The 24512-nt window shown below is 45.6% G+C and overlaps 1 protein-coding gene across 4 annotated transcripts; it reads right to left on the minus strand.

Annotated features, from left to right (window-relative positions):
• Window positions 1–2499: 2499 nt before the first annotated feature.
• LOC146661298 (arrestin red cell) lies at window positions 2500–24510 on the minus strand. Of its 4 annotated transcripts, none has more exons than XM_085421398.1 (17): window positions 24183–24510; window positions 14949–14979; window positions 13892–13952; window positions 13703–13747; window positions 12679–12776; window positions 12493–12591; window positions 11412–11471; window positions 9141–9208; window positions 8636–8771; window positions 8480–8564; window positions 8322–8394; window positions 7974–8111; window positions 7807–7890; window positions 6998–7021; window positions 6690–6766; window positions 6523–6577; window positions 2500–6020 (listed from the first exon to the last, which is right to left on the minus strand). In XM_085421398.1, exons 1-17 carry the CDS (start codon window positions 24203–24205, stop codon window positions 5930–5932), a joined length of 1248 nt encoding a protein of 415 aa, XP_085277524.1. In that variant the 5' UTR covers window positions 24206–24510; the 3' UTR covers window positions 2500–5929. The 4 variants fall into 4 exon arrangements, with proteins under 4 accessions (XP_085277524.1, XP_085277526.1, XP_085277527.1 ...); XM_085421400.1 differs by having other exon boundaries at window positions 2500–6017; window positions 24183–24459; XM_085421401.1 differs by lacking the exon at window positions 6998–7021 and having other exon boundaries at window positions 24183–24455.
• Between the last annotated feature and the right edge of the window lie 2 nt (window positions 24511–24512).

Raw genomic sequence — 24512 nt, forward strand, 5'->3', positions numbered from 1 at the left:
GCCCCTCATCCGCCGTTTTTTTCGGCAAAATTATCCACACGCACCGCCGCGCTATGCATTCTGGGATATGTTGGGCCACTAAGTCTACACCGCCACGTCCTTAAAATTCAGGGAAATGAAGGACGCATGTGAGGGCCGCATTTCGAGCAGCCTTTGAATTGGGACAGCCTTCGGCGCGCCGCTGTGACGTAATCGGCCTTAAAATGCGGCCTTTAAGGCTGCAGACCCTGAATAGGGATACAGCCTTCAAGACATGTTGAGGAGGCCATTTAGCCATTTCAATCAGCTGTGTTGGATCAAGGACACATCCAAAACCTGCACGACATTGGCCTTCGAGGCCTGGAGTTCGAGACCTGTGTATTAGAGCATAAGAACAAACTTAAACCTCCCATTATCCTTATTGTATTGTATTTAGTTAGCACAAGTTGGGAATGTTTTATTTAAACATCATTTATTTGGACTTTATACAGCCTATGTAAGTAGGGCGCTACAACTTCAAGCAGGTGTGCGCGCTCCCGCGGGCGGCAATCACGATCACTTTCTGGCACAACACCTGGAGCTCAGGGAGTCATGATAAACAATATATACGCGTGTTTTTCCTCAATAGTTTCATGTTTACTGTCTAAGGACAGCGCAGCGAGCACGCTCTGCTTATGAGCAAGAAATAAAAAAACAAAACATAAAACAGCCAGTTTGTGTTGGTGGAAAAATGCACCATGTCGACCAATCAAAAAATGATTTGGCAACATGACGTTTGGTTGTTTAGGAAGAGAGAGAGCGAGACAGCAGAAAGAGAGAGAGCGAGTTTTGAGATGTGAGAGATTTGTGATGTTTAGCGTGTTTGCAGTGTGTAGTTAATGTGTTGTCTTGTGTAGTTAGTGTGTAGTGTTGTGGATAGTTTTGTGTTGTGTGTCAGAACAATGAGGCGACTGCTGTCTCCAGGTAGAAACAGGAGTGATACACCTGCTGCTGTCAGACCTGCAGGTATCAGGCTGTGATGTTCTGCTTTATAGTGGACAGAAATATTTGGAGTGGCACAAATAATTTGTGGCATCTTATTGAAGAACAGCTGATTGTTCTGTAAATAGAAATAAATATAAAAATATAAATTGTGTAAATAGTTTGAAAAGATTATTTTTTTAAAAAAAGGGTCAAAGGTAAATGGCTGCAAATAACTTTTGTTTGCAAAACTTGTGCGTATGATTTTACACATGGAGACACAAATATAAACTGACAATTTATATTTGCATTTAAAGTTATGAAATATGATCAATAAACATGTTTGTGGTTATTACAGTAAAAAATATCACTTTCTACCCAGATTTTATGTTTTTTGTCTGATTTTAGATCAATTGTGTTAATACAGTCTGTCAAAATGAAAACAACTGTAAATTCAGACACGTGAGGCTGTGCTGAAAAGAACGAGACCAAACAAGGCAAATAAATAGTTTTTAAGGGAAAATGTGGAGGAAACATCAGATTATATCCTGGACCCCAGAGGGTCAAACATTTTTTTTAAGTAACGCAATAGTTAGTTTTCAAGTAATTAATTACTTTTAGAATCTTGTAAATCATTCACTAACAGTTACTAGTTACTACTTCAAAAAAGTAACTATAATTAATTACTTTTTCAAAGTAACTTGCCCAACACTGCTGAGCATGCGCCTTGAGGCGACTGTTGGCTGGATTAGTTTCCCCGGTCTGAATGTTCGCTTAAATGGCCCTCGAGATAAAACCAGTGTTCGGTCTTCATAAACCCATCATGTTTTTTTCTTCACAGTAAAGCCTGATGCTGACCAAGTGTTTTTTGTAGTTCCTGTCATCTCTACAGAAAAAATAAATAAATTCACATTTTAACCCAAGAATGTCATAAATTGTTCCAAACACACTTCCGAGAATGTAACTGCAGCCTGTTTTGTTGTCTTGCTCCACTTTATTTCATCGAAATCAGAAATGTGACTACCGGGTGTCTATTCAGAGATATAAATGTGATTGTTTGCCAACAAATAGTTCACAGCTTCATCGTCGGAGATTAAAAAAGCGAAGCAGAGCCTGGGTGTCTGTTAGTTCTTTTTACCTTTAATAAAAAGAAAACTAAAATAAAAATCTCAACATAAAAAATACATGGCGAAACAATAGACTCTTAAATGATTATGAGAATAATCATGGTCGCAATGATGATACAGTAGAATAATAAGAAGTCACCATAATAATAATAATAATAATAATAATAATCAGAAGCATAATAATCATAGATCTATCTGTTCTGGTGTCCGTCCCACCAGCAGAAATCACTTCCTGTTTTATAGACATTATGGTAAGCGTCGCACAGGGCCGGGGCGTGGCACTTGTCAAAATATTTTCACACTTAGCAAAGTTACCCCACATATGCACGACAAAATAAGGACAGAATCACAGCTCGTACGATTCACAGCACTGCTTGGAAACAAAATTTCAAACAAAGGAATTCAAATCATGCTCCGAGTCGGCTTCTTCATCTACGTCTTGTTTTAGGGTCGCAGCTGTAACGTTTGACTGAGCTAAGGAAGGAGGGAGGGTGGGAAGGAGGGAAATTTGGCAGTTTTAAAATTGAACAAAACAAAGTTCAAGTTGTGAAACCCCGACAAACAATTTTAGGGAAAAATAAATGTTAACATTCTTCTTCGTTTTCTGAAATAAAACGTCTGCAGTTCTGCGGGGTTTTCGTCCAATGAAAGTGCAGTGCTCGTGTTCATCTGAAATGTTGATCTGTACGGGGATTTGGGGCCAAAAATCATTAACAAAATAACATTAATAATAACGATAATAAAGCCTAGAATAAAAGCAACAGATTTGGAAAGCTGGCGTCTAAAACCTGAAGTCCTTCACATCGTGTCCGAGTTTGGATGGAGGAAAGAAAAGAGATCACTTAAATGGTTTGATGGTCTTGAGAGGGTAAGGCGGGATGTTGGTGAGGTGGATTTAGAACGGAAACACTGGTGCTGATTGGTTCATTTTGGCTGTCATGTTTCTCATGGCACCCTAAAGTTACTTCCTGTAAGTAAATGTGCTTTAAAAACTGTTTAAAAGCTTCCAAAATGAGCTAAGTTTCAAAAGAACGTGAAGAAGAGCAGCATGGCTGCACTTTTGACCACAAGATGAAGCAGAGAGTCAATGTGCAGCTACTTTTAAGCTGCTCCCTGTCCGTCCCACCAGCAGAAATCACTTCCTGTTTTGTAGACATTATGGCAAGCATCACACAGACCGGGTACTCGCCAAAACACCTAAATCCAAACTCTGGACCAGATTTGAAATCGAGGTCCAGCAAAGACTCACAGCACTATCGTGGTACTACACAGCACAGCCTTTAGTTTCAGTTCATTTGTCTTCAACACGACTGCCTAGTGGTCTTTTCATGCATGTTTGTTTTGATGCTTTGGTTCATTTTGGACTATTTTAAACAACTTCAGCTTCTCAAGTTTAAACATTTCCTTTGGCATCAACCTTTAAAAAATAGTTTTATGGTTTCATTTTTAGATCATTATGTTTTGTTTCTAAGAGAAAAAAAAAAGGTCACATACCGAGAATAAAGGTGTGAAAAACATTTCAAAGTGAATCAATACTGCTCATTACCAGCTCTGCATTTTTATCCTTGGTCTCTACGAGAATCTAGCAAAGCAGCTTTGCGTGATTCAAAGCTCTAAATAATCCTTATCTTGTACTGAGCTCTCACTTCCACTTTAAGACAACTTTCTTCTGATTGGCTGCCTCTGGTCAGAACATGAGATGGTTTCTGTGTCCTGAGATGATCATAATAGGGACATCTGCTCTGTGTGACATCATACAGACTGTGAGTAGGAAAAACAAAAAAACTGAGCATTTGGCTGCAGGATTACGGGTCATTGACCAATTGGCTATCAGAAACTTCAACCATGTTTAATACGAACATTCACAGGAAATAAGTCAAATTTGAACAGGTCAACATTAAAGTGAGTAAGTCTGTTCACTGTCATCAGCATCTTTCAATGTGTCAAACAAAACAATAGTGGGATTTAAGTAATCTGTGTTTGATGGTCTAGAAATAACTGTGAAACTGCCAAATCCCGGACAAACCCCCAAATATTGTATCATCACAGTACAAACTAAACAACAGTAAAGGCCACAGAAATATTTGTTACCAGATTGGAAATAATTCCAGAAAAGAAAATGGTGACAACATTAATTTAAAATGTATCTTTGCAATCTACACAATAAAATAAAGAGAAGCTCTCAAGGATTAGAAATTATAAGAATATGTGGTTGTTTTATTTTATTAAAAAGTTAATATTAATTTTAAAGTTATATTTACTAAGCAAAATATTTAATGGTTTATCCCCTGAAACTAAAATGTAAGACCTGAACTTAATTAGAGAAAAATAACACCACGCAGTGTTTCTAAACTGACACATCCCAGGTTTGCCCAAACGTTTTAAACCAACAATTTTTCTTTTTAAAAAAGCTGAGTTCTTGTCAGTCACCAAGGTTCAAAGATCATCGTGTTGGCAACAGTGAAACATTAAAGGCACAGCACAGCTTCCTGTGATGACTTAACTCTGAGGTGAAGCTTCATACTAACTTCATCTGAATGCTTGTTCAAAGTGAGTTTGGACCAGTGAGTGAAGACAACAAACCAAACAACGAGCACCAGAGTTTCCCTTCAATGAGCTGACAATGGCGAGTTAAACCGGCCGCACCGAGTCTCAGACCGTTTCTATTTTAACAAGCAACAAGAGAAACAGACTTTAGCATCAGTTTTGTTGACTTTAACTGTAAATCTGGAAGTGAAATAAACAGAAACAGATCAAAGAAAGGTAAAAAACCTATCCAGTGACTCGACCTCCAAATCCAGTCCAAAGTTCAAGGAAAAAAAAAAAAAAAAGATTCCAGTGTGACTAAACTCGAGTGTTCTTTAGTTCCATCAGAGAAAATTTATATCCTGGGTTGTTTTAGTTAAGAATCGTGACTCTCAGTGATCAGGCCTCCTGTACCATCTCAAATTTATATGCTTTGTTTTTAGCTTCAATTTGTTCGCTGTCACATTGTTGCAATTACACGTCTTCATTCTCTTAACCAACAACAGTATTCAGACAAGTACCAGCTTACTGTTGAGCTTTAACAGGATTAAACCAAAATAAAGAGTTAAATTAGCTCCACTTACGGAGAGGGTGGATAAAGTTTTGGTTGTCGTCTTTTCATGTAATTTCTTAAAAAGCAGGATTGCAAAATGATCTCTGGGATCTGAATGAAGTGTCCGCACTGGAATGTTTTTTTTTAATAATTAAAAAAAGCCGACAGAACATGGCGAACGTTTCTGAACATGGACGACAGTTGGAGCAGGAGGAGAGCGGATGCTGGTGAAATCGAACTTCAGTCGCTTGTAAGACTTCTCTGAGTGTGTGTGTTTGTGTGCACATGTATTTCCTCTCGCTGCAGCCACCGCGAGAAAAACTATCTACAGGATTTACTCGAAGGAAAGCGGCGATCACCACCGAACAATTTTTTTTCCAAATATATATTCTGCTTGTACAGGACGGTGATCGTCGGGAAACATTCAAAAACAAAGCGGACGAACGCTGCTGATTCTTTAGCTTCCTGCTTTCTATCTCAAAGCCCCGCCCACGACAAGCAGCAGAGGTTCCCATCCACAGTGCCAACATCTGTCCTGCAGCTGCTTAACATTTAGAATTTCTAGCAAAAAAGAGAAACAAGAGACAACAGATGGAGAAGACGGCGGAAAAATGGCGGAGGTGGCATGACGAATGGCTGAAGCAAGAGAGGAAGAACACCACCAAGCCCCTCCGAGGCCTCCGTCCAAATATACCCTCATCCATCCCTGGGGAATGTGAACAGTGTGTGAGTGTGTGTGTGTGTTGTGGTTTTGAAGCGAGCATATGAAGGGGTTGGCGAGCTCCTAGCAGTCCTCGTCCTTGTCGTCCACAACACCTTTGAGCCGGAGGCGGGCGAAGTCCTCGAAGACGAAGTCGTCGTCCTGCGAGATGCTGCTTGAAGGATGAAAAGGACGAGTTTTATTGTGAAAGGTTCCATACAGCCCTGTTTGAATCCAGCACCAACAGCACGTCACATGTGTGAACTGAGCATCTGTGAAGTTTTCCACCTCACGCCGGGTTTGTGAATCTGCCGCTGCTGCAAACGGCTGCAGATGTTTCTGCTGTCATTTCCTGAAACAGACGGTAGCTCCTAACCCTTCAGCATTAATGATGCGCTCACAGATTCAAGATCCACTCGTCACGTCTCGCAGCTCTCACAGGAGAAACCGTTCACGTCCATGGATTCATTTTACAGACGTTTTTTGTTTCCTTAGGATTTTTAAACTTTCGGGTATTGAACACCGACAGCTGCTCCTTGTAAGGGTCAGTCAGTTCCACGTTATGGCGTGCTGTAGTTCACACATGCTCAGTTTAATCAGTGACGTTATGTTAGTGCTGGTTGCCATGGTTTCTGTTTGTATGTAAAATAAAACTCAGCAGAAGTCTGGAAACTCACTTTGTTTCAAACTCTATCAAATTGGTGTCGATGGGCGGGTCAGTTTCTGGCACAGCTGAAACACACACACACAAGCATGTCACGCTGCCGTTTCCATGGAAACTGATGCTCAGTGCCATGGTGAATCCGCATACGAGGATTCACCATACGAGGCTGCAGAGACTCACCTGACTGCGGGCGGGACGCCGGCGGCTCCGGAGGTTTAGGATGCATTAAGATGAAGGGCAGCTCCACCGACACGTCCCTGGAAAATAGGAAGCACGGCGTCATTGCAGCAAACCCCGCCTCCTTCCTTTTTCCAACAGGTTAAAAATGTCCTGATAAATCTGCCCGTTAAAGCCCCACAGCTGATAATTAACTCACTTCAGAGCAAACTGACTACTGAGTGACAACAACCACCTAGAAACCCATGTTAACATTAAACACCAGGCTGTGGTTCCCCCACATGAACACTGAGGCTTTCAGTCCCATTTACCTCTCCAATAAGCCTCGCAGCAGCCTGCAGGGAGGGGGGAGGGCACACAGAAGAGGAGGGGGGAGAGGGGGACGGGGCGGAGCCACACAAAACGCCAAAAAACACAGAGAAGGGAGGTGAAATGAAAAGCAGGAGGCGACAGGTTCACAAAAACCTACAGTGGAAGCAAACACAGTGAGGAGCAACGACAGCAACGAGCCAACAGGGTGGAGCAGGAAGCAGGAAGTGGAGGCCGAGCTGCACCTGCAGCTCTTTCTGAATAAAACACCCGAAAAATGAGAAAATCGTCTTTAAACCAACCGTGAAAAAAAATGAAGAGCTGCTCAATTTAGCACCACCTCCAGCCGCCCTCAGTAAATATCACAAGTCATGTGACTTTAAAGTCCAATGGCGAGACAGACGGTAGATAAAGGACTACGGTCCTAGACAGATGCTGAGGACTCATTAAACTCTCACAGGCTTTTATTGTGAAAGGATGACTTTGTAAAGCCTCCCTCAGCTGACTGGAGTCTGAGCTCAAGCTCTGGCCGTGTTTAAGCTTCAAACTGATTCACGTGGTTTTTGTACGTCTTTAAGTCAAATATGATCCCGAGACTCGCTTCACACGTGTGGCGTTTCCATGTAAACGTGGACAAACGCCAGACCGTTGCGTAGGAAACGTTCAGGTGCAGCTCGGCCTCAGGCGTTTCACTGAGTGACGTCTGGAAGATAAAAACACCTCCAAACTTCACTGATGACAGCTACAGGAAACAGTGAGCTGGAGAGGACAGGAAGTGATGTCAGCAGAGTGTGTGTGTGTGTTGCTGTACCCTCCACGGGACACCACCAGCTTGACTTTGACTCTGTAGGACACCAGGATCCCCAGGACCTCCTTGTTGGTGACGTCCTTCACACTGAAACACACACGGAGCACTGTGGTCACATGACCATGCAAACACACACCTGTGTGTTACACCTGTGTGTGTTTGTGTTTTACATGGTGGATGAGGCCAGGTTGGTGTCTTCATGTTTGAGCTTCCCGTCCAGAGCGAGTCCTCTCTTCTCTCTGTTCTTGTCCAGTGTCGGGGTCAGAGTGTACACCTTGCAGAAGGTGGAGCTGGACGACACCTGGTCGCTGTGGAGACCAGACGCTGCTGTCAGGCAAACCGTTCAGGTAAACCCCGCCCCTCCACCAATCTCATTAAACAGGTGTGAACATCAATGACCTTTTGTCACTGGTTTTAAACCAGCTCAGATTGGTTAGCCTGGTTAACTCTATCACATTTTCATTCATTAACATTGGTTTAAACCAGTTACACCAGCATGCAGGGACAGGGACACTTACTCTGCCTCCAGCTGAGCCACGGGACATTTATACTGGGCAGTGCTGAACAGGCAGATGTCTGCGTACTGACGCACTGCGGAAGACAAACAGAGGAGGTGTGACTGTGATAACAGGACGGCGTGCAGAGAAGCGCAGAAAAAGAGTTGAGAGATGCGTACCGGAGATCTTCACCCTCTTGACGGTCTTGGTGGAGTTGTTGGTGACGTGGACGTTGACGCTGATGGGCTCGCCGTGATAATACAGCTACACACAGAACACCATTATTAGCATAAAAACAAAGGACTGGTTTGTGGGTATCGGGGCTGTTTGCGCACCTCTTTGTCCAGAGATGCCTCCAGGTGCAGGGACCTGTCGGACATCAGGAAGCTGCGGGTGGTCTCCACCATCGGCTGAGGACCAGGCTTCTCCGGAGCGTACTGAACCTTCCTGATCACCAGACGCACCGAGTTCCTGCACACAGCACAGGCTTCAGCACGGTGATTCCTCTAGCGTTCACTGGAGGCTGGCTCACAGTATGACACACAGAAGAGCCTCTCTTGTCCTAAAGTAAACACTGAGTCTGACATTTTACTGCCTCTGGTAGATTACTGTACTGTGAGTCTACAAAATAAAAGCCCCGCACAGAGCCTGCTGGGGTACAGGCTGGCTTTGGACTGCAATGAAACACAGCAAAAGCTTTAAAGTGGACCTTTTATTTCCTGTTCCACTGGTGGGTGTTCATGTTTACACGACCAAAGTTAATCCCCACTCAGTTATTTCTACTCTGGGTTTGAACTCCATGCAGCTCCTGAGTGAAGCTTCCCGCAGGTCTGAACTCACCTCTTGTGAATCTTCTCTTCCATTGACTTGGCACAGAAAGCTCTGATCTCAAAGTCAACACCACAGGCCTGCAGAAAGAGGAGAGAGGACAGCTCAGCGCCACCGTGTTTATAAAAACGCCTCAACTGTGTTGACGCGCTGCGAGCGCAGCCCTGCTTTTTCCCGTTTTATAAACACACCGTCTCTCTCTCTCCGCTATGAGCGACGCTGGAACAGCTTCAGCTAAAAATCAACGGCGTGTTTATCGGCCTGTCTGAGGCGGTCGTTACGGTAAATCGTAGCCTGTCAGCGACGCTCCTCACAGATAACCGACTCCATCTGACTCCCCGTTTAAAACCAAACATGTCAACGCTGGAAGAAGCTCCTGAACGTCAGGCTGTTAATCAGGAATAAAATAGGTTTCAGGAGCCAAAATGTGTGAGAAAGAAAAGGTCTGCACGTCTTCAGGCCCGAAGGACACGCTGCACATCAGAATGCTGCATTTGCAGAAAGAAAAAAGGCAGTGATGGGAACTGTTCCCTCACTGACAGGAAACAAGTTGTTTAGTTGACCGAGCGCTCAGATCCACTGCTCCACTGTTTCAGGGCCTGATCGGGGAAACATCAGCCGACGCAGAAAATCAACAACTAAAAGCCAGGAAGTCTGCAGACGCACGCAAACTCGGCGACGCTTCAGAGTCGAACACGCAGCTGCAGGACAGAGGAGGGTTTGAATATTCATCTTTGTACAAGCTGAAGTAACCTGAGCGGAGGAGAGCTCAGCCTCACATTCAGGTTCTTAATCTCACGACAGTAAAAGGCTGCATCATCATCTCGTGCTGCAGGTGGCTCCACCTGTCAGCTGCAAAGGTTATGCTGCTGTTATAATAATAAGACACATTATCATCATTATTATTATTATGGATGTGTGCAACTGGTGGACCAATCACCGCTGTTGTCACTAGTTGTTTAATCTAACTGTTAAAAGTTTCATTGATCCCTGGTGCTGGTAAATTATTGTGTCCTAAATGTTATGCAGTCATCTGCCACCAGATGGCGCTTCATGAATCCTTTCATGTTAGCTTTTGTGAACTCTATTAGAATGAGAGGACAAATCCCAGCAGCAGAAATGAGCTTTCTCCAGAAGGTGGACGGGCTGTGAGTGGAGCTGCTACTCTTGCACATCAACAGCAGCCAGCTAAGGCTGTCGCCTGGGTCACGTGTTCCCACTGGGCATGTCCTACTGGGAGGAGGCTCGGCGTAGACCTGGGCACGCTGGCCTGGAACACCTCGACGTTTCCTCGGATAAGCTGGAGGAAGTGGAGGGAGGAAGGTCTGGGCTTTCCCACTTCAAAAGAAGTAGAAGAAGCAGAAGAAGAAAAAAAATGTCGGGACGATTTATGATTTTGATAAATGCCGAACAGCGTGGACCACTCAATGCACTGTTCTCCCTCAGCTGTGACTTAAAATCTGAGTGTTTTAGTTTCAGACTAGTTTGTTAGTCTGATTGTTTTTTCCTCGTTTCGCAAATAAGAATTGAGTTGCCAGGTTTTATAATTCAGTTTAAATTCCATCAAGTCTTTAAAGGAACCTGATCTAATAAACCAGACTGTGGGGTTTAAATCTGACTGCTGTTAAACGTCTTTAAAATCTATTTAAACCTCCTCTGAACGTGACGTTGGACATCCACCCGTCTGCTGACCTGCTGTGGAGGAACCAGATGGGTGCAGCAGTTACTGGTTGTGCCGATGTAGCGTACTGGGACGTGCGTGGCTCGCCGTCCGACCCAGAGAGCCCGCTCTGCTCCGACCCTGTGGGCGTGAGCATTGTCCTGCTGAAACAGCTGCAGGGTGGGGCGCTGAATGCAACGTGAACAGGGCGGAGACCCTCCGTCAGACTTCCACAGAGAACAATCAGATCAGAGATGGTGCTCCAGCTCTGAGATCATTTACTGGACCTGAAAACTTCTCGTCCTTCAGTTTCAGACTGAACTCATCGTTAAAGCATCGAGTTAACGATCAGAAGCAGGAGGCGGTGCTTTCAGCTGCTCCCTGAACTCGCAGCGGTCGCCACAGCGGATGAATGGCACAGATTTTCCACCGGATGCCCTTCCTGACGTAACCCTCACATTTACTATGTGACCCCCTGAGGCCGGCCTGTAAATCCCCTCGGGCAGGCGGGTTTGGGTGGACCCAGACAGAGATTTATATTTCAAACTGAGGCGTGACGTTTGGGAACAGCTAATTTACGACATCCGTGCTCTGCCGTTTCACAGCTGGGGGGGTTCGGTTACCTTGCCGGTGTCCTCGGGTCCGGGCTGTAGAGTGACTGAACAGGGGAGATTCTGAGGAATCTGGAAAACAAGAAGAAGAACGAGAACGTCAGAATCACAGTTTGTTCATTCGTTGTTTCCACACCACAAACTCAGAGCCCGTTTTTATGAAGCTTCCCACAGAGCGCCGACCTTTAAACTCCCAGCAGCCCTGGCTCAGCTCGACTCTCGTAAAGAATCCGAGGCTCCCATAAAGCTCAGATATTTTCTCAGACGTGCTTTATCGAGTAAAATAATCTGTGCACATTAAGAGTAAACGCCACAGTTTGAGAGCTGCAGGACGTCCTCCCTCATAAATGCCCTGCTGAGGAGGTGTGATGACCCCTTTCAACCAAAAAGTTCCAGGAAGGTAAAAAAGTGCAATTAAATTTCCACCGTATGTGAAGGAGGAGGAAGCCAGAACAAATGAGTGTAATGAGCGACTTCCTGAGTTCCTCAAAGGGTTCTTGATCTTACAGGGAACTGCGCTCCGATGGAAACGCCCTTCAGTGTGTCACTTCTAGTCTAACAGGAAGTCAAAGTCTTCCTCATTTGCATCTCCTTGTTTATTTCAGGAAGCTGGCGATCAGCAAACATCACGAGACACGTCTGACGCTCGTCCTGATATTGACGCCGGGCTGAAGCAGCCCGAGGAAAGAGCCGACAGACGAGGTCAGCGGGCTATAAATGATCTGCTTTTTCAGGCCACAGCAGACGGCGTTCAGACACTAATGGATGCTGGGTAAACACAGGCTAATGAACTGATGGCAAAGATCAATATGCTCATCTTTAAATGTTTACATCGAGGCCCTGAGCTCCCACCTGGTTAAACAGCTCTGTTCTTCTTCTTACATATTTTATACATCTTGCACACGTGCGGTGCAGAAAGGTTCGATAGTGCGCCGTGCAGCTGCAGTTCCTCTAATCACCAGCAGGGGCTCCAGCAGTGAGTCAGTGCCCACAGACTCACATGGAGCGCATTTCACTTCAAACACCATATAAAGACGTGGCGTCTTCACCACGAGCTCCACACACGGAGCCCTGAGGAGGAGCAGTGACTCACGGTGAAGTAGAAGGGGTGTGCGTGCTGGCCGAGCTTCTTCAGCAGCCTCTCCTGCAGCCGGCTGTTGGGTTTCCGCTCCTCGGGCACCGGAGGGAAGGCCTGACGCCGAGAGAGAGACGACAGTGAGAATGTCCGACCTTTAAAAGTACTCAACTGTCTGCTCAGGCGCAGGCTGATGAAGCTCACCTGGAAGGTGGAGATGTACAGATCCTTCCGGAAGGATAGACCGAGCACGTCCAGGTCCTCGCGTCCATATCGAAACGCACAGGTCAGCGTGACGAAGACTGTGGGGAGGAAGAAGAGGCTGTTTGCAGTTTAAATGAGTCATTCATTAAAATCAGGTTTAATTCAACAATAAAACATTAAAACTGTTAAAAATCATCGACACAGCAAAACAGCGTCGTTACAGAAGAGGTGAAGTGGACCTTTGCTGCTCTGCATGAGCCACACTTCAAAATAACCTTACAGCTCATGCCGAACATGACAGAGATGAAGCTCCTCCCCCTTTGAGGCATCATGCTTTTGATTGGCTGCCCTTTGCAACTGAACAACAGGACTTCTGACATCTCACTGTGTCATCACGCAGGTCCACGAGTGTAAGAGACTGTGATAAACTGGTTGTTTAGAGCTCACAGCGATTATCTGCACAGCACAAACTGCCAGCAGTGGAAAAGCAGATACGACAGGAAAGCAGACGCAGGATAAGAGCTGAGCTGCGTTCTGGGTTTTGTTGGGTGATGTTTGTGTAGCAACATTAAAAACAACGTTCAGGCAAACAGTAATTTACCTGTTTTTCCAACTATTGACACACAGTCAGAGGTCCAGAAACTGCTTATTATGTAAACAAAGGTCATTCTGCCTGTTTTGTATTCAACGTTTCTGAAACAGTTGTTTAACAGTAAACAGACAAAAATGAGACGTTTGTGTCCTTAATAAATGAACGTGCTGAGAAATAAACAGGAAGTCGTTAATCAAAGGCTTCAGCTCTGCACAGAAAGGTCAGCAGGAAGTTGATGAAACAACACGAGCGCAAGGCTTTTACTCTCGTTTATTTACACACGGCAACAAGTCAAAGTCGCTGCACAGTTGGCTTCAGCACACTCTGCCACATGATTGGCTGATGAGACATTTGCTTTATAGACTTAACGTTTAGATCTTGCAGTGAAGTCTCAGTGTGTTCCTGTACATGTGTGCAGGTGTTCTCGCCTACCTTTCCTGTCCTTCAGGTACTCTGGGTCGACCAGGATCACGCCATCTGTTGGCAGGAAGGAAGACAAACAGTCACGAAGGTCACCGGTTTACCTGATCAGGATCTCTGACTCCTGTAAATACAGGACTGCACCACAGCAGCCGTGCTCCCTAAAAACTCCAAAACAAACACAAACGAGTCCAGACTCACCGACTGGGTCCACGTGGTCCAGGTGGTCCACAAAGTCTCGCTTTCCCAAGTAAACCGTCAACTGCACAGACCAATCACAGGATTAGTTTATTTAATCCAGATGTGTGATCACAACAGCTCAGTGAAAACTGGATAAATCCTACTGGAATAACTTTGACCTCTTCCTGGTCCCCACACAAAGATCACCAGCTCTGTGCACACGTTTGCAGACGATGTGCTGTTAATAACTTATTTATAAACTGCTGCTCTCTGTATTGTTTCCAAGTACAACAATGGAAGGTTTTTGGTTTGGAGTACAAAGGCGGTCACTGGCTACAGCATCCAACCTTCCAGAGAGCTGCTGCAGGACGTTGTAAAAACACCTCACACAGGTGGAGACCAGTGTCAGGTTAACTTCCAGGTTATTTCTCGACCAACCTGGAAGTTAGCGACCCCTAAGCCAGAAGTCCGGGAGAAGGGACGCTCTCTAATCGAAGTCCTAAAAGAACAGAATCTGCTAACAGCATGCAGTGTGTGAGCTCATGTTAAACTTCCCCATCGACAGGAAGTTTAAAAAAGAAAAATGTAACTATATCAAAGGAGTAAAGCAGGATCTGCCCGAGTGTTTAACCACACTGAACCACAACCTTCTGACAGGGAGTGAATTTAGAGGCAACAGTAAAGGAACGACTGCATAACACTGAATATTAATCTTTATCTCGACTCTCTTCTTAACAAATGTTTAAACTAAAACTGGATGAACTGGTCACACTGGTGACGTCCCAGTTTACTACCTGACTTCACTGTGGAGCTGCTCTGCCTGCTTCATCTTTGTCACATAATGAGTGCTTTGCGTCGCTCCCTTTGGCAGCTCGTTTTTCTGCCCTTACGTCTGTATATCTGCTTTTAATCGCCCTGATTCTATGATTGTGGTTTTTACTCTGGTGTTTGAGTGAAATGCTGCGATCTGAAGGGTCAGTATGAACAAAGCTTCATGTTTTAGGTGGCAGAGGGAGAAGAGTGCTTTCTACTGCTTCCTCACAGTGTCAGATGTTGCAGAACAAACTCGTGGACTCACCTTACAGTTGGGGCTCGACTTCTTGAAAACTCTGAGAGGTTTGGGAAGAGGAGACAGAGAGGAGGAAAGAAAGAGAAGGTTAGCTCGTTTTTTCTGGCTGAACCCTGTCGCTAAACGAAGAGCGCTGCGGTCGATTCAAACAGGTTTTCAGACCCGCTGCAGCTCATCGAGAGCGTGTGGGTGAGACAATTCTGTGAAAAATAACCCGAGGAAGTGTGGCAGCTTCCTGCTGTGTCGAAATAAACAGTGGCCTTGTTTGAAACCGATGGTTGGGGGTGGGGGGGAAGTGGTTTTGATGAAAAACAGTGTACATGACCTAGGGTTATTATGGGATGTCACCGCACTGCTTTAAGAGGGAAACAGGTGGATGTTAACCAACACGATCACTTAAACTACTCGAGTCCAAGTCTGCGCGATGCCACTGAAACTTTTACAAACCTTTGAACCACCAGAAACACGCCGCAGGATCTCAACAATCATTACAAGAACAGCTGAACACACCGACACCAGGACTGAGTCTAGACCTGAGCCGCAGCTGAAAGAGTGAGGCTTTAGCGTGGCTGCAGTTTCACTGCCAAAACACAAGGTGGCAGCGGACTGCCCATTTCCTAACTGATATTAAAAAGTGGTGGAAGAGAGAAGAGAAGCATCGAAGAAAAACTAATCTCCCAAAACCGGTCCCAGGCGCAGCTTGGACCCACGATCTTGATGTCAATAAACCAAAGTAAACTTCGGCCCCTCTTCGATCAGCGCCGCCCCGGATCACTTGCAGTCCAGCACTACTGGGTGTGTCTGGTTGTCGTCACAGCTTTGCCGGGTTTCAAAGATGGCGGTTTTGATTTTGGTGAACCTGATGCTCACTGAGTGATGCTACTTGCCAGGCATGCAGTCTGATGACATCACATTTTACCACCTGCTCAGATCGCTAAAAAAGTAGCTGGTACTATGACCTAATGGAAAACCCTGAAAGGTGTGGCGAACCGCGGCTTTTCTGACAATAACCTGCAGAGAGAGCACAGATGGACTAAACCTTCAGTTTGTGACCGCGGTCTTCGTTCTGCTCTGCAAACACAAACCGCAGCAGGACCAAAGTTTAACCTCGGACAATGACGGAAGTGCCAAAAGCATCCTGCTCACAGTGATGAAGCTCCACCCACTCTGGTGTCCTCCCACAGTGCAAACCAGAAATGCCACATCCCGTGTGTTACGCTGCTTTTCACGCTGCTGAATTTTATCAGTCAGCTGGAAAAGGACGCCGCTGCAGTTCCTTTAATGTCCACTTGAGGCTTCAGAACTCAGTCAGACCCCGCAAGGTCTTAAAATCTCTAACTTTTCATTTTCTTCATCATAACAACTGCAGCTAAATGTTTTTAGAACTCATCAATTTGAACTGCATCCAGTTTGGAAATTAGGGGCGTGGCCTCTGTGGCTGACAGCAGATGGCCGTTTGGAGTCTTTTCAGTCAAGTGATGTGATGAAAAACCACCACAGGTGCCAACACACCTTGAAAAGCTGAACTCATTTTAAGGCCTGAAAACCAAACATGCCCACAGTTCAGCAGCTGTGTGAGGAAGCACCGAGGCTCTCAGCATCTGTATGAAGCGGTCACTTCCTCCAGGCCCTCGCCGCCTCAGACATCATCCTCTGCCAGGACGAGGCGCTGCTGTCCTGCTTCACAGCAGCTCCTGCTTCCTGTCACAGCCGCTGATGCTTTCCACACTCGGGTTAAATTTAGATCACTTCAAAGCATGAATTAAAACTGATTTACAGGTTTCTGCGGCTCCGATTTTTGGCGCTCGAGGCTTATTTACGACTGTGGTGTTTTTTAATCTGCAGCTTTGAATCCAGAAAGAACAAAAACACGTCGTAATGAGCTGCAGATATGAACCGCACGCACAGCTCAGCTCCACGCCTCTTCAGGCCACGCCGTTCCAGATCTGCTTCCCAATTAGGGCCGATAACAGCAATCGTTTTCTTTATCGATTACCCTCAAACACCACAGCAGAGGATGGTCACAGCTTCTCGAAGCCAGAGGCGACTGATGTCAGACTAATAATCCAGAAACTGTTTTATTTAACAGAGTTGAAGAAAGCGTTTAAAATGTTACCATATATGAATAAATTAGAGTCACTGTGGTCATTTTGCTCATTCATGCACAGAAAGTTACCCCAGGTCAGAGACATCAGCTGTTTCTGCTTTTATTTTCACTTACTGACATTTTACAAGAGCGAGATTCACTAATTGAGACTGTTTACTAATCGTAGCCTAAACCTGGTGCATTTCTTTCTCCTGGTATTTACACAAACCTGCTGAAAACAAAGCTCGACTGCTCAGAACAAAACGCTCCAAGTGACTTTTTAGGCCAGAATCAACTAATTATTCTACACTTCAAACAGGAAACAGGTGGAACCAAGGCAGGCGCCGCGGTGCAGCGGTTCACACGTCCACCTGTGTCGGCACCTCTGCACATCCAGCCCAAAGAAATCTCATTTAATTTTCAGGAACGATGACTCGACGAGACGCAAACGCTGCAAAGGAGGAAGGGGGCAGACATGGCAGGGTGTGAGGACTATAATGGGCCTGCGTCCGCTCACGTGTTTCCTGCTCCCGTTGGTGAATGTTGGTGGCCACAGTCCCCAATAATGAGGTCAGTGTGTAGAAGTGGTCCCAGGAAAGCACAACAAAAAAAGACTCAAGTGTGTGTTTGTTGCTGCTGCACACACGACTGTTTAAAGACACGGATGGTGTTTGGACTGCTGACGAGTCTAAATTGTCACTTCTGCCCATATTCGTCTGCTGCTTCTTACTAATAAAGTTATTTGGTTCAGTGAGGCTTCAGATATGAAATAAATGAATACATTTTGTTTCCTTTCAGGAGCATTTTTGTGACTTCACCGTCAGAAAACAAACTAAAAGCAGGAGGAACAAGCTGGAGCTAAGTGGGTCACCCTCCATCCCAATTATCTGAGAGCACGTTTTCCAAACTTTGTGCCAATACCAGTTATCAGCACCTTGCAGAGAGGCCCACAGGGCTGCCAGATCACACCACAATGATGGCAGCAGCCTGCCAGCGCCTCTCAAACCATTACAAATCACAGCAGCACGGCTGGAGCTCATCGACTTATTTTAGCTGCTGCTAATTTCAGCTCGCTGCCTTTACCTTTAATTCCACCTTAAACTCTGAGTTTGTGTGTCAGCTGAACCACACAGTGGACCTCTGGGACCACGGCTCCTTTTAGCGTCATGGCCGCTCATTGCTCGCCCATCAGCTGGTTACTGCGGGCTGCTGTAAGAATTGGATAACTTGTAAGACCCTGCATCATTCTTTCTTCTAATTGGTCAGCTTCTGGAAGCCTGCTGAGGAGCAGACGGTGGGCTTGTGGTTTGAGTGTGTTATGGACCAGTATTTTAACTCTGAGCTCTGCAGGCAGAGAAACTAGGAGGAGAAACTCGCTCGAGTCCTCGCAGGATGAAGTCGTAAACGTCCCTGTGAGCTGCTAACCTTAACGAACAGCAGGCCTGCTTTGTTCTCGACTCCAACGTTAAATCTGAGGTGATGAAGGGCCCTGCTGCGCAGATATAAACACGCCTCGTCCTGAAATGCTTCCTGGACTGACGAAGTTACAGCGACAGTGTTTGTGTCCAGGCTGAGCAGAAACACTCGTCCATCATGGAGTCCAGCTGTAGTGCTTCAGCTGAGCGTCGCTGCAGCTCCTGCGATTCATTCAGCGATCGCTGCATTTTTATTCTGTGGTCTTTATAATTTAGGCACCTTCATATTATTTTTATTATTTTTGCAGTCAGTGGGTAGAAATGGTTACATTCTGGAGGACATGTTGGTTTCATGTTAAACTGCTGGTTCTTATTGTGGCTGAACGAGGTAAAGGGAACCTCTGTGGCTCGTTTCCACGTTTTTATTCTGGGACTGCACCAGAGCAGTTTTACATGAGTCACAGTTCAGAAATAATCCTTCCTCTTTACTCTGAGCCTGCTGCAGTCCCTTTAGTTCACCCTCCAACAAGCTTTCATCTGACTGGTTAACTTCTGGAAGTCAGCTGAGGGGCAAACAACCCCCTTCATCCTGGCTCCAAGCATAAACAGATGCTTTGGACAGTGGGTGGGGCTTCTGTGCTTCTCTGTGACTTCATACAGATCCCAGAGTAGAAAAAAAAAACAAGCGGTGTTTAGCGTGCTGCAGACACCGAGCTCATGTTTAATATGAACAGGAAATTTAAAAACAGCTCACTTTTGGTGTGATTAATAAACCAGGAGGATGACGCACTAATGAGTAGGTTAAAATGAATACACGCAGATGTTTCAGCAAAGCTTCAAACCCATCAGTGAGACTTAGTGTGGCCCCAAAACTCAAATATTCTCATTTGTATTTGTGTCAGAAACAGAGAGAAGCAGCAGCGGATGATACGACCACGTGAGGCTGAAGCTGGCGTCGAGGGAAAGAGATCCCGTAAACAGGAGAGCGTCGCAGCGAGCGCTTCCACTTGCAGGGGGGAGGTCTGCAGGGACGGCGCTCGCTCAGACAAACAGCTGACGTGAAGCTTCATGTCTGAACATGAACTGTTGCCATGTGACAACGGGATCGTGTTACCCAGCTGCTGGTGTTAAAAACATTTCAGATGATTTGAAGAGTCTGAGTGCAGATTTTCTCTTCTTAATTGTTTGTAACCAGAGAACACTCGGAGCTTCAGCTGCTGAAACGGGAGAGCGATGGGCTTAGAACGGCTCCATGCACCAATCTGAGAGCTGGGAGTCTGCAGCCATAAACCCTACATCTTCATCTGATGATCTGCAGCATGGTGCAGCATCATGCTGGAGAAGGCTCAGCATCACCAGAGAGCTCCTGGGAGGGGAAAGGACTGCAAACCAAAATTGAGCAGCTTTAAAAAGCTCCAAACGACACAAATTCAAATTCATGCTCCATGAATGACTGTTTTTTAAATCACGAGCGTGACCACAGCCGCTGCAGTACCTGTACAAGCAGGTGGAGGACAGGAAGCAGGTCGGACCGCAACACGAGGAAACCAGGTTTCCTCTCGGTCACAGTTCAGTGAGCGGCGGCGTCTCGTGCTGTTTATTAGCCAAACACTCAGAGCGGCAGGAGCGTGATGCTCGCTGCGTTTCACACTCTGACAAAACTTCCTCATGTTTGCCGGACGCCACCGTCGCTGCACTTCCTCTGCAGCGCCTGCCGCCCACAGACACTCGCGTTTCAGGGCCGCCTGCCTTCACATGCATGCCAGCCTCAGTTACACCTTCCTCTGGATTTACACCCAACAAACACAGTTTAGTGGCAGCAGAAATAATCCCAGGAACAAAGCGCACGAGCAGGCTCTTATTGTGGCAGTTCAGCCCGCCCTTCCTGTCAGGCCGATGCCTTCAGCTGAGTCTGTAACGATGAAGCTGCAGATAAGCAGGACTCAGACTGGTCTGACCACCGGAGCAACGAAACAGGGTGAAAGTTAAATTTTAAACTCTGCAGCTGAGCGAGGAACCAGGAAGTTATTCTGCAAGACTCAAACTAGACGTTCATCTCCAGGCTGTTTTCTTCCTCTTTCAAACTGCTGATTCAGATTAAATGACTAAACTGTGGGCGGTTTTGCAACTGTTTTCATTAGTAATCAGCCAATTAGTCGAACAACTGCTCCTAGAAAAACTAAAATTAGTGCAGAATGAGGGGAGAAAAGTGATGAAAGGGAGGGATTTCTGCGGCTGGTATTAAACTACAGACCTGTAACTGAGCTTCAGACACAAACGCCAACACAACAAACCGTCTGTGTCATTTTCTGAGAGTCAGATTTGACGTTTTTGTCAAAAAATATTCAACAATAAAGTGAATATCTGAGCTTTGTGTTGAGGATTATTTTCCTTTAAATGTCCTGATCCAGCATCAGTTGCTCCTGTTACACCAGCAGGAAAAAGTACTGCAGTATCTGCTGTTTCCATCCCCTCAGCGCTCAATCAGCTCTGCAGCTAACAGTTATTTTTATCACCAAATTCACGTTTATGTGACATAAGAATCATTTTATTGTTTATAAAATGAATTAAAAATGTATAATTTGGACACTTTATGGAGCCACTAAGGCCTGAAACAGTCACAGCTTATTTTTCTTCATTGCTTCTAAAAAAAACACAAAACTTCTATTCTGATTAATCTGAAATCGATCAGCGTCACTCCAATGTTGGAGCTTCAGGCCGCAGGAAGTCCCTCAAAATGAATAAATAAATATTGCAATTATGTCTCCCATTAAATATTTACGCCTGGAGAACGAAGCGGAGCTTTAAAAAGCCACATGGGATGTAAGCATTAAAGCTATTCTTCATTTCCTGATATTTCTGATCAGCTTTTATCATTGGCAGGTCAAAAATGGACTTTTTGCGGCTTTTTGGTCCTTTTTAACATTTACCCTGAAAAAACCCGACGTTAGAAACATTCGTGTATTTAGCGGCGCTCTGAACGAACCAACTTTGAGGTCACATGTTAAAGCTTCATACAGGCCATCGAGTCGGACTCTTCCTCTGCCTTTGAGCACAGTCTGACGCCCTGAGTAAGAAACCTGCGGTCGTGTATATATTAGTTGGTTTTGAATTCGATTTCTGGGCGTGTGAACATCTCCAGCCGATGTACGACATTTCACACCTGGTCGGTGTTTCGTACGTTTGTACAAATTAAAAGCAGGATGAAGAACAGGAAGTGCATCACTGTTTGTTTCCAGCTAAAAATAACACAACCAGTTTTGTTTTTTTTCAAAAAGAAATGATTTGCTTGCATTTGCATGCAGAGCAAATACACACTGCTACTTTCATCTGTGTCTGCAGCATGAAGAGGGTCAGGCCTGGGTCAGCCATTTTTGATAGTAATAAAAACAACAACCAGACATGAATAATAATAATTAGACGTTTGAGCTGTGACAATAATTCCAGACATCTAAACTTCACGTTGAGCACAAAAACAGCTGCAGCTTTGAGAGCACGCCAACCTGTTTACACGAAAAATGTGGCAACAAGGGACAAAGTCAGCACCAGACTCCTCTTACAAAACCAGCGACTCTTACATGAAAACAGGGTCGAGTTTATGCAACGCACCATTTCCGATATGACTAAATACATTAGGAACACCAAAGTCATGCAGCAGCAAGAACTAAGCAGCTGAGCGAGCTGTAAACAAGCAGCTCACGTGTTTTGTGACATAAAATTGCTGTTTTTGTGAATGAGTCTGGTAAAGCGTGACGGCTTCACGTCCTTGACACAGGTGTTGAAGATGATCTCAATACAACAGCCAATTAAAACGGATTCTTTTAGCTGTGCAACACCTGACACGGTAAACAACTGGAAGCAAAGCGTGAAATAACAGTTTTCCTGAGCCGTGGCCTCTGAAGGAGAGGCCTTTTTGTCTTTAATGTAACACACAGACAAAATATCAGGATGTGATTGGTTCTAGCTGGGCTCGTCGCTACACCTCGCAGCCACACTTACTAATCTAGTCGTACAAGACTCGAGGAGAGAAGCTTCACAGCTGTCAGTACAAAAGGTGAAAGGTCAAAGAGAAAAACTTTCCACTGCTGGCTGGTGTTTTGCAAACAGGCGAAGTGCCACAGAGCCACTCGACATGCAGCTTCGATGTATAATCTGTTAACAGCAGCTCGAGCGTGAATGTCAGTGAGAGCCATTTCTTCAACAGCTATGACGTTGGTCTTTCCTCCTGCCCGTTTCCTCTCCTCCCAGTTTTCCACCTGCTTCCTAACAGGAAGTAACTGGCAGGAAAGAAAGTTAAGTTGCAAGTGGAATGGGCTGGGCTGACTCGCCCCCCCGTTAGAGGAAAATCCATCAAAAACAGCGGCGATGATCAGCATTTTATAGCAAAAAGCTGCTACACATGAGGAAACGGATCGTGTGCATGAAAGCTGTACATCCAACAAACCTTGACCTCACAGAGGAGAAACAGGCAGGATGTGGATGTAAACAGCCTGAAGCAGTCAGCACTTTAATGTCATTTTCAGCAGCTTACATGTGCTGGAGTAAAGGAAAGAGCTGAACCTGACTTTAAAGGCCCTGTATTCCTGCCACATTACAACAGGACGGGGTCTGATGAGCTGCACAAAAACATAACAGTTATTCCTCATCATTAGTCTTATTTGTGTGTGTTGGATTAATGCAGTTAAGCCCTCTGGGTCTCTTCTGTTAATCGGAATCTGCAGAAGAAGAAATAAAGGCGAAAACACGGGAAGGAACGCTGATCCACAGCAGTGCTAACCCAATTAACTGGGGGTGTAAACACACAAGGGAAGGGGGGCATCCTGAGCTTTATAGAAACCACAATCACTTTGTGTGGTTGTGCTGTGCCTACACACCGAGTAGATCGACCCGAAACAGGAACCAGAACTCACAAATGTCCGAAAACAAAACCTCCACCCTCTTTAAAACACATTTACAGCTAACTGGCATGAACCTGCGGTACCAGAAACCCGAAATAAGCCCGTGATGGAGGTAAGCGAACCTAAATAGCCCACCAATACGCTCCTCCGTACCAAATTCCATTCAAAAACACTTCATTTTAACATTTCGCCCCTGGTTAACGAGAATAAACAACACTCTAATATTTCACGTTTCATAAAAGCTGACTGTAAACATTGGAACTGAATCGAACAAGAACAAGCTCCATAATTTAAACAAATCTCGAGTTAAAATGCTGTTTTGCAGGTTACATGTCGATACCGCCCACTAAGGTTTCAGCGGTCTTTTACTGGACAAACACCGTGGGAATTCCTCTCTAAAACACCCAAATGTGGTGTAGAATTACACGAATATGGTGCCGATTTTTTTTCTTTGTGCTAGATTAAGCGGTGGGCATTAACAGTTGATCATTTTTGGTGTGCTTTTCAGTCAAACGGAAACGTTAGCGGGATGTTGAAAATTGACAGATTTCTGAGCGGACGCTGGAACGCCGTCCCTTCCACCACAGCCGCGGATAGCTAACCCCACCCTGCTGTGCTAACTTCGCCTCCTGCAAACGAGGTCATCGCTCTGAGAGCTCCGGACCAGAACCAGAGGGCTCGCTCGCTGGTCTCGGCCCGGGTCTAGCTAATTAAGCGGGTAAATCTCTGATGCTCGAGCTGAGAGGAGAAACTCCTCCGCCTGGGCCACTAGCACGACTGCTAGCGAAGTGCGTGAGAACCGACGCTAACCCGCAGCTAGCCGTTTATAGCCTAGCCGTCCTACCTGGTGCCCGCCTTGTCCCCCATCTCCTCTGCAGGCGGACGGCAGGAAGATCCCAACAAAATGAGGCCGGACTCGTAGGTGTCTTGACTTTAAAACGGAGGCTTTTCTTCAGGCTGTTCCCCTCACATCGGCGCACAGAGAACTAGTTAGTATGGTAATTTGATTTAGCGCCGCCTCGGCTCTCCACTGGCTTCCGCAAAGGCAGCAGCTCCCCCTCCCCTCTGCGTGTTTGTGCGCGCTCTGCTGTCTCTGTGAGGACCCGCTGCGAAATGAAACAGCAGCGGGCTAATCCAGCTGCTTTACAGGCTGACCGAGGGTTTACTGCTACTT

This window comes from Rhamphochromis longiceps, linkage group LG10, assembly GCF_057381845.1.
Source record: "Rhamphochromis longiceps isolate RC_006_pf linkage group LG10, R_longiceps_female_GT1.1, whole genome shotgun sequence".
NCBI classification, from domain to species: Eukaryota; Metazoa; Chordata; class Actinopteri; order Cichliformes; family Cichlidae; genus Rhamphochromis; species Rhamphochromis longiceps.

What these genes read in the sequence shown, in the direction of transcription:
- LOC146661298 (XM_085421398.1), bottom strand. Translation starts at nt 24,205, where the DNA reads ATGGGGGACAAGGCGGGCACCAG. An exon ending in CAAGAGGGTGAAGATCTCCG is followed by an intron (nt 8,395 to 8,479) that starts GTACGCATCTCT and finishes TGTCTTCCGCAG; the next exon opens with TGCGTCAGTACGCAGACATC. An exon ending in GTGGCTCAGCTGGAGGCAGA is followed by an intron (nt 8,112 to 8,321) that starts GTAAGTGTCCCT and finishes TGGTCTCCACAG; the next exon opens with CGACCAGGTGTCGTCCAGCT.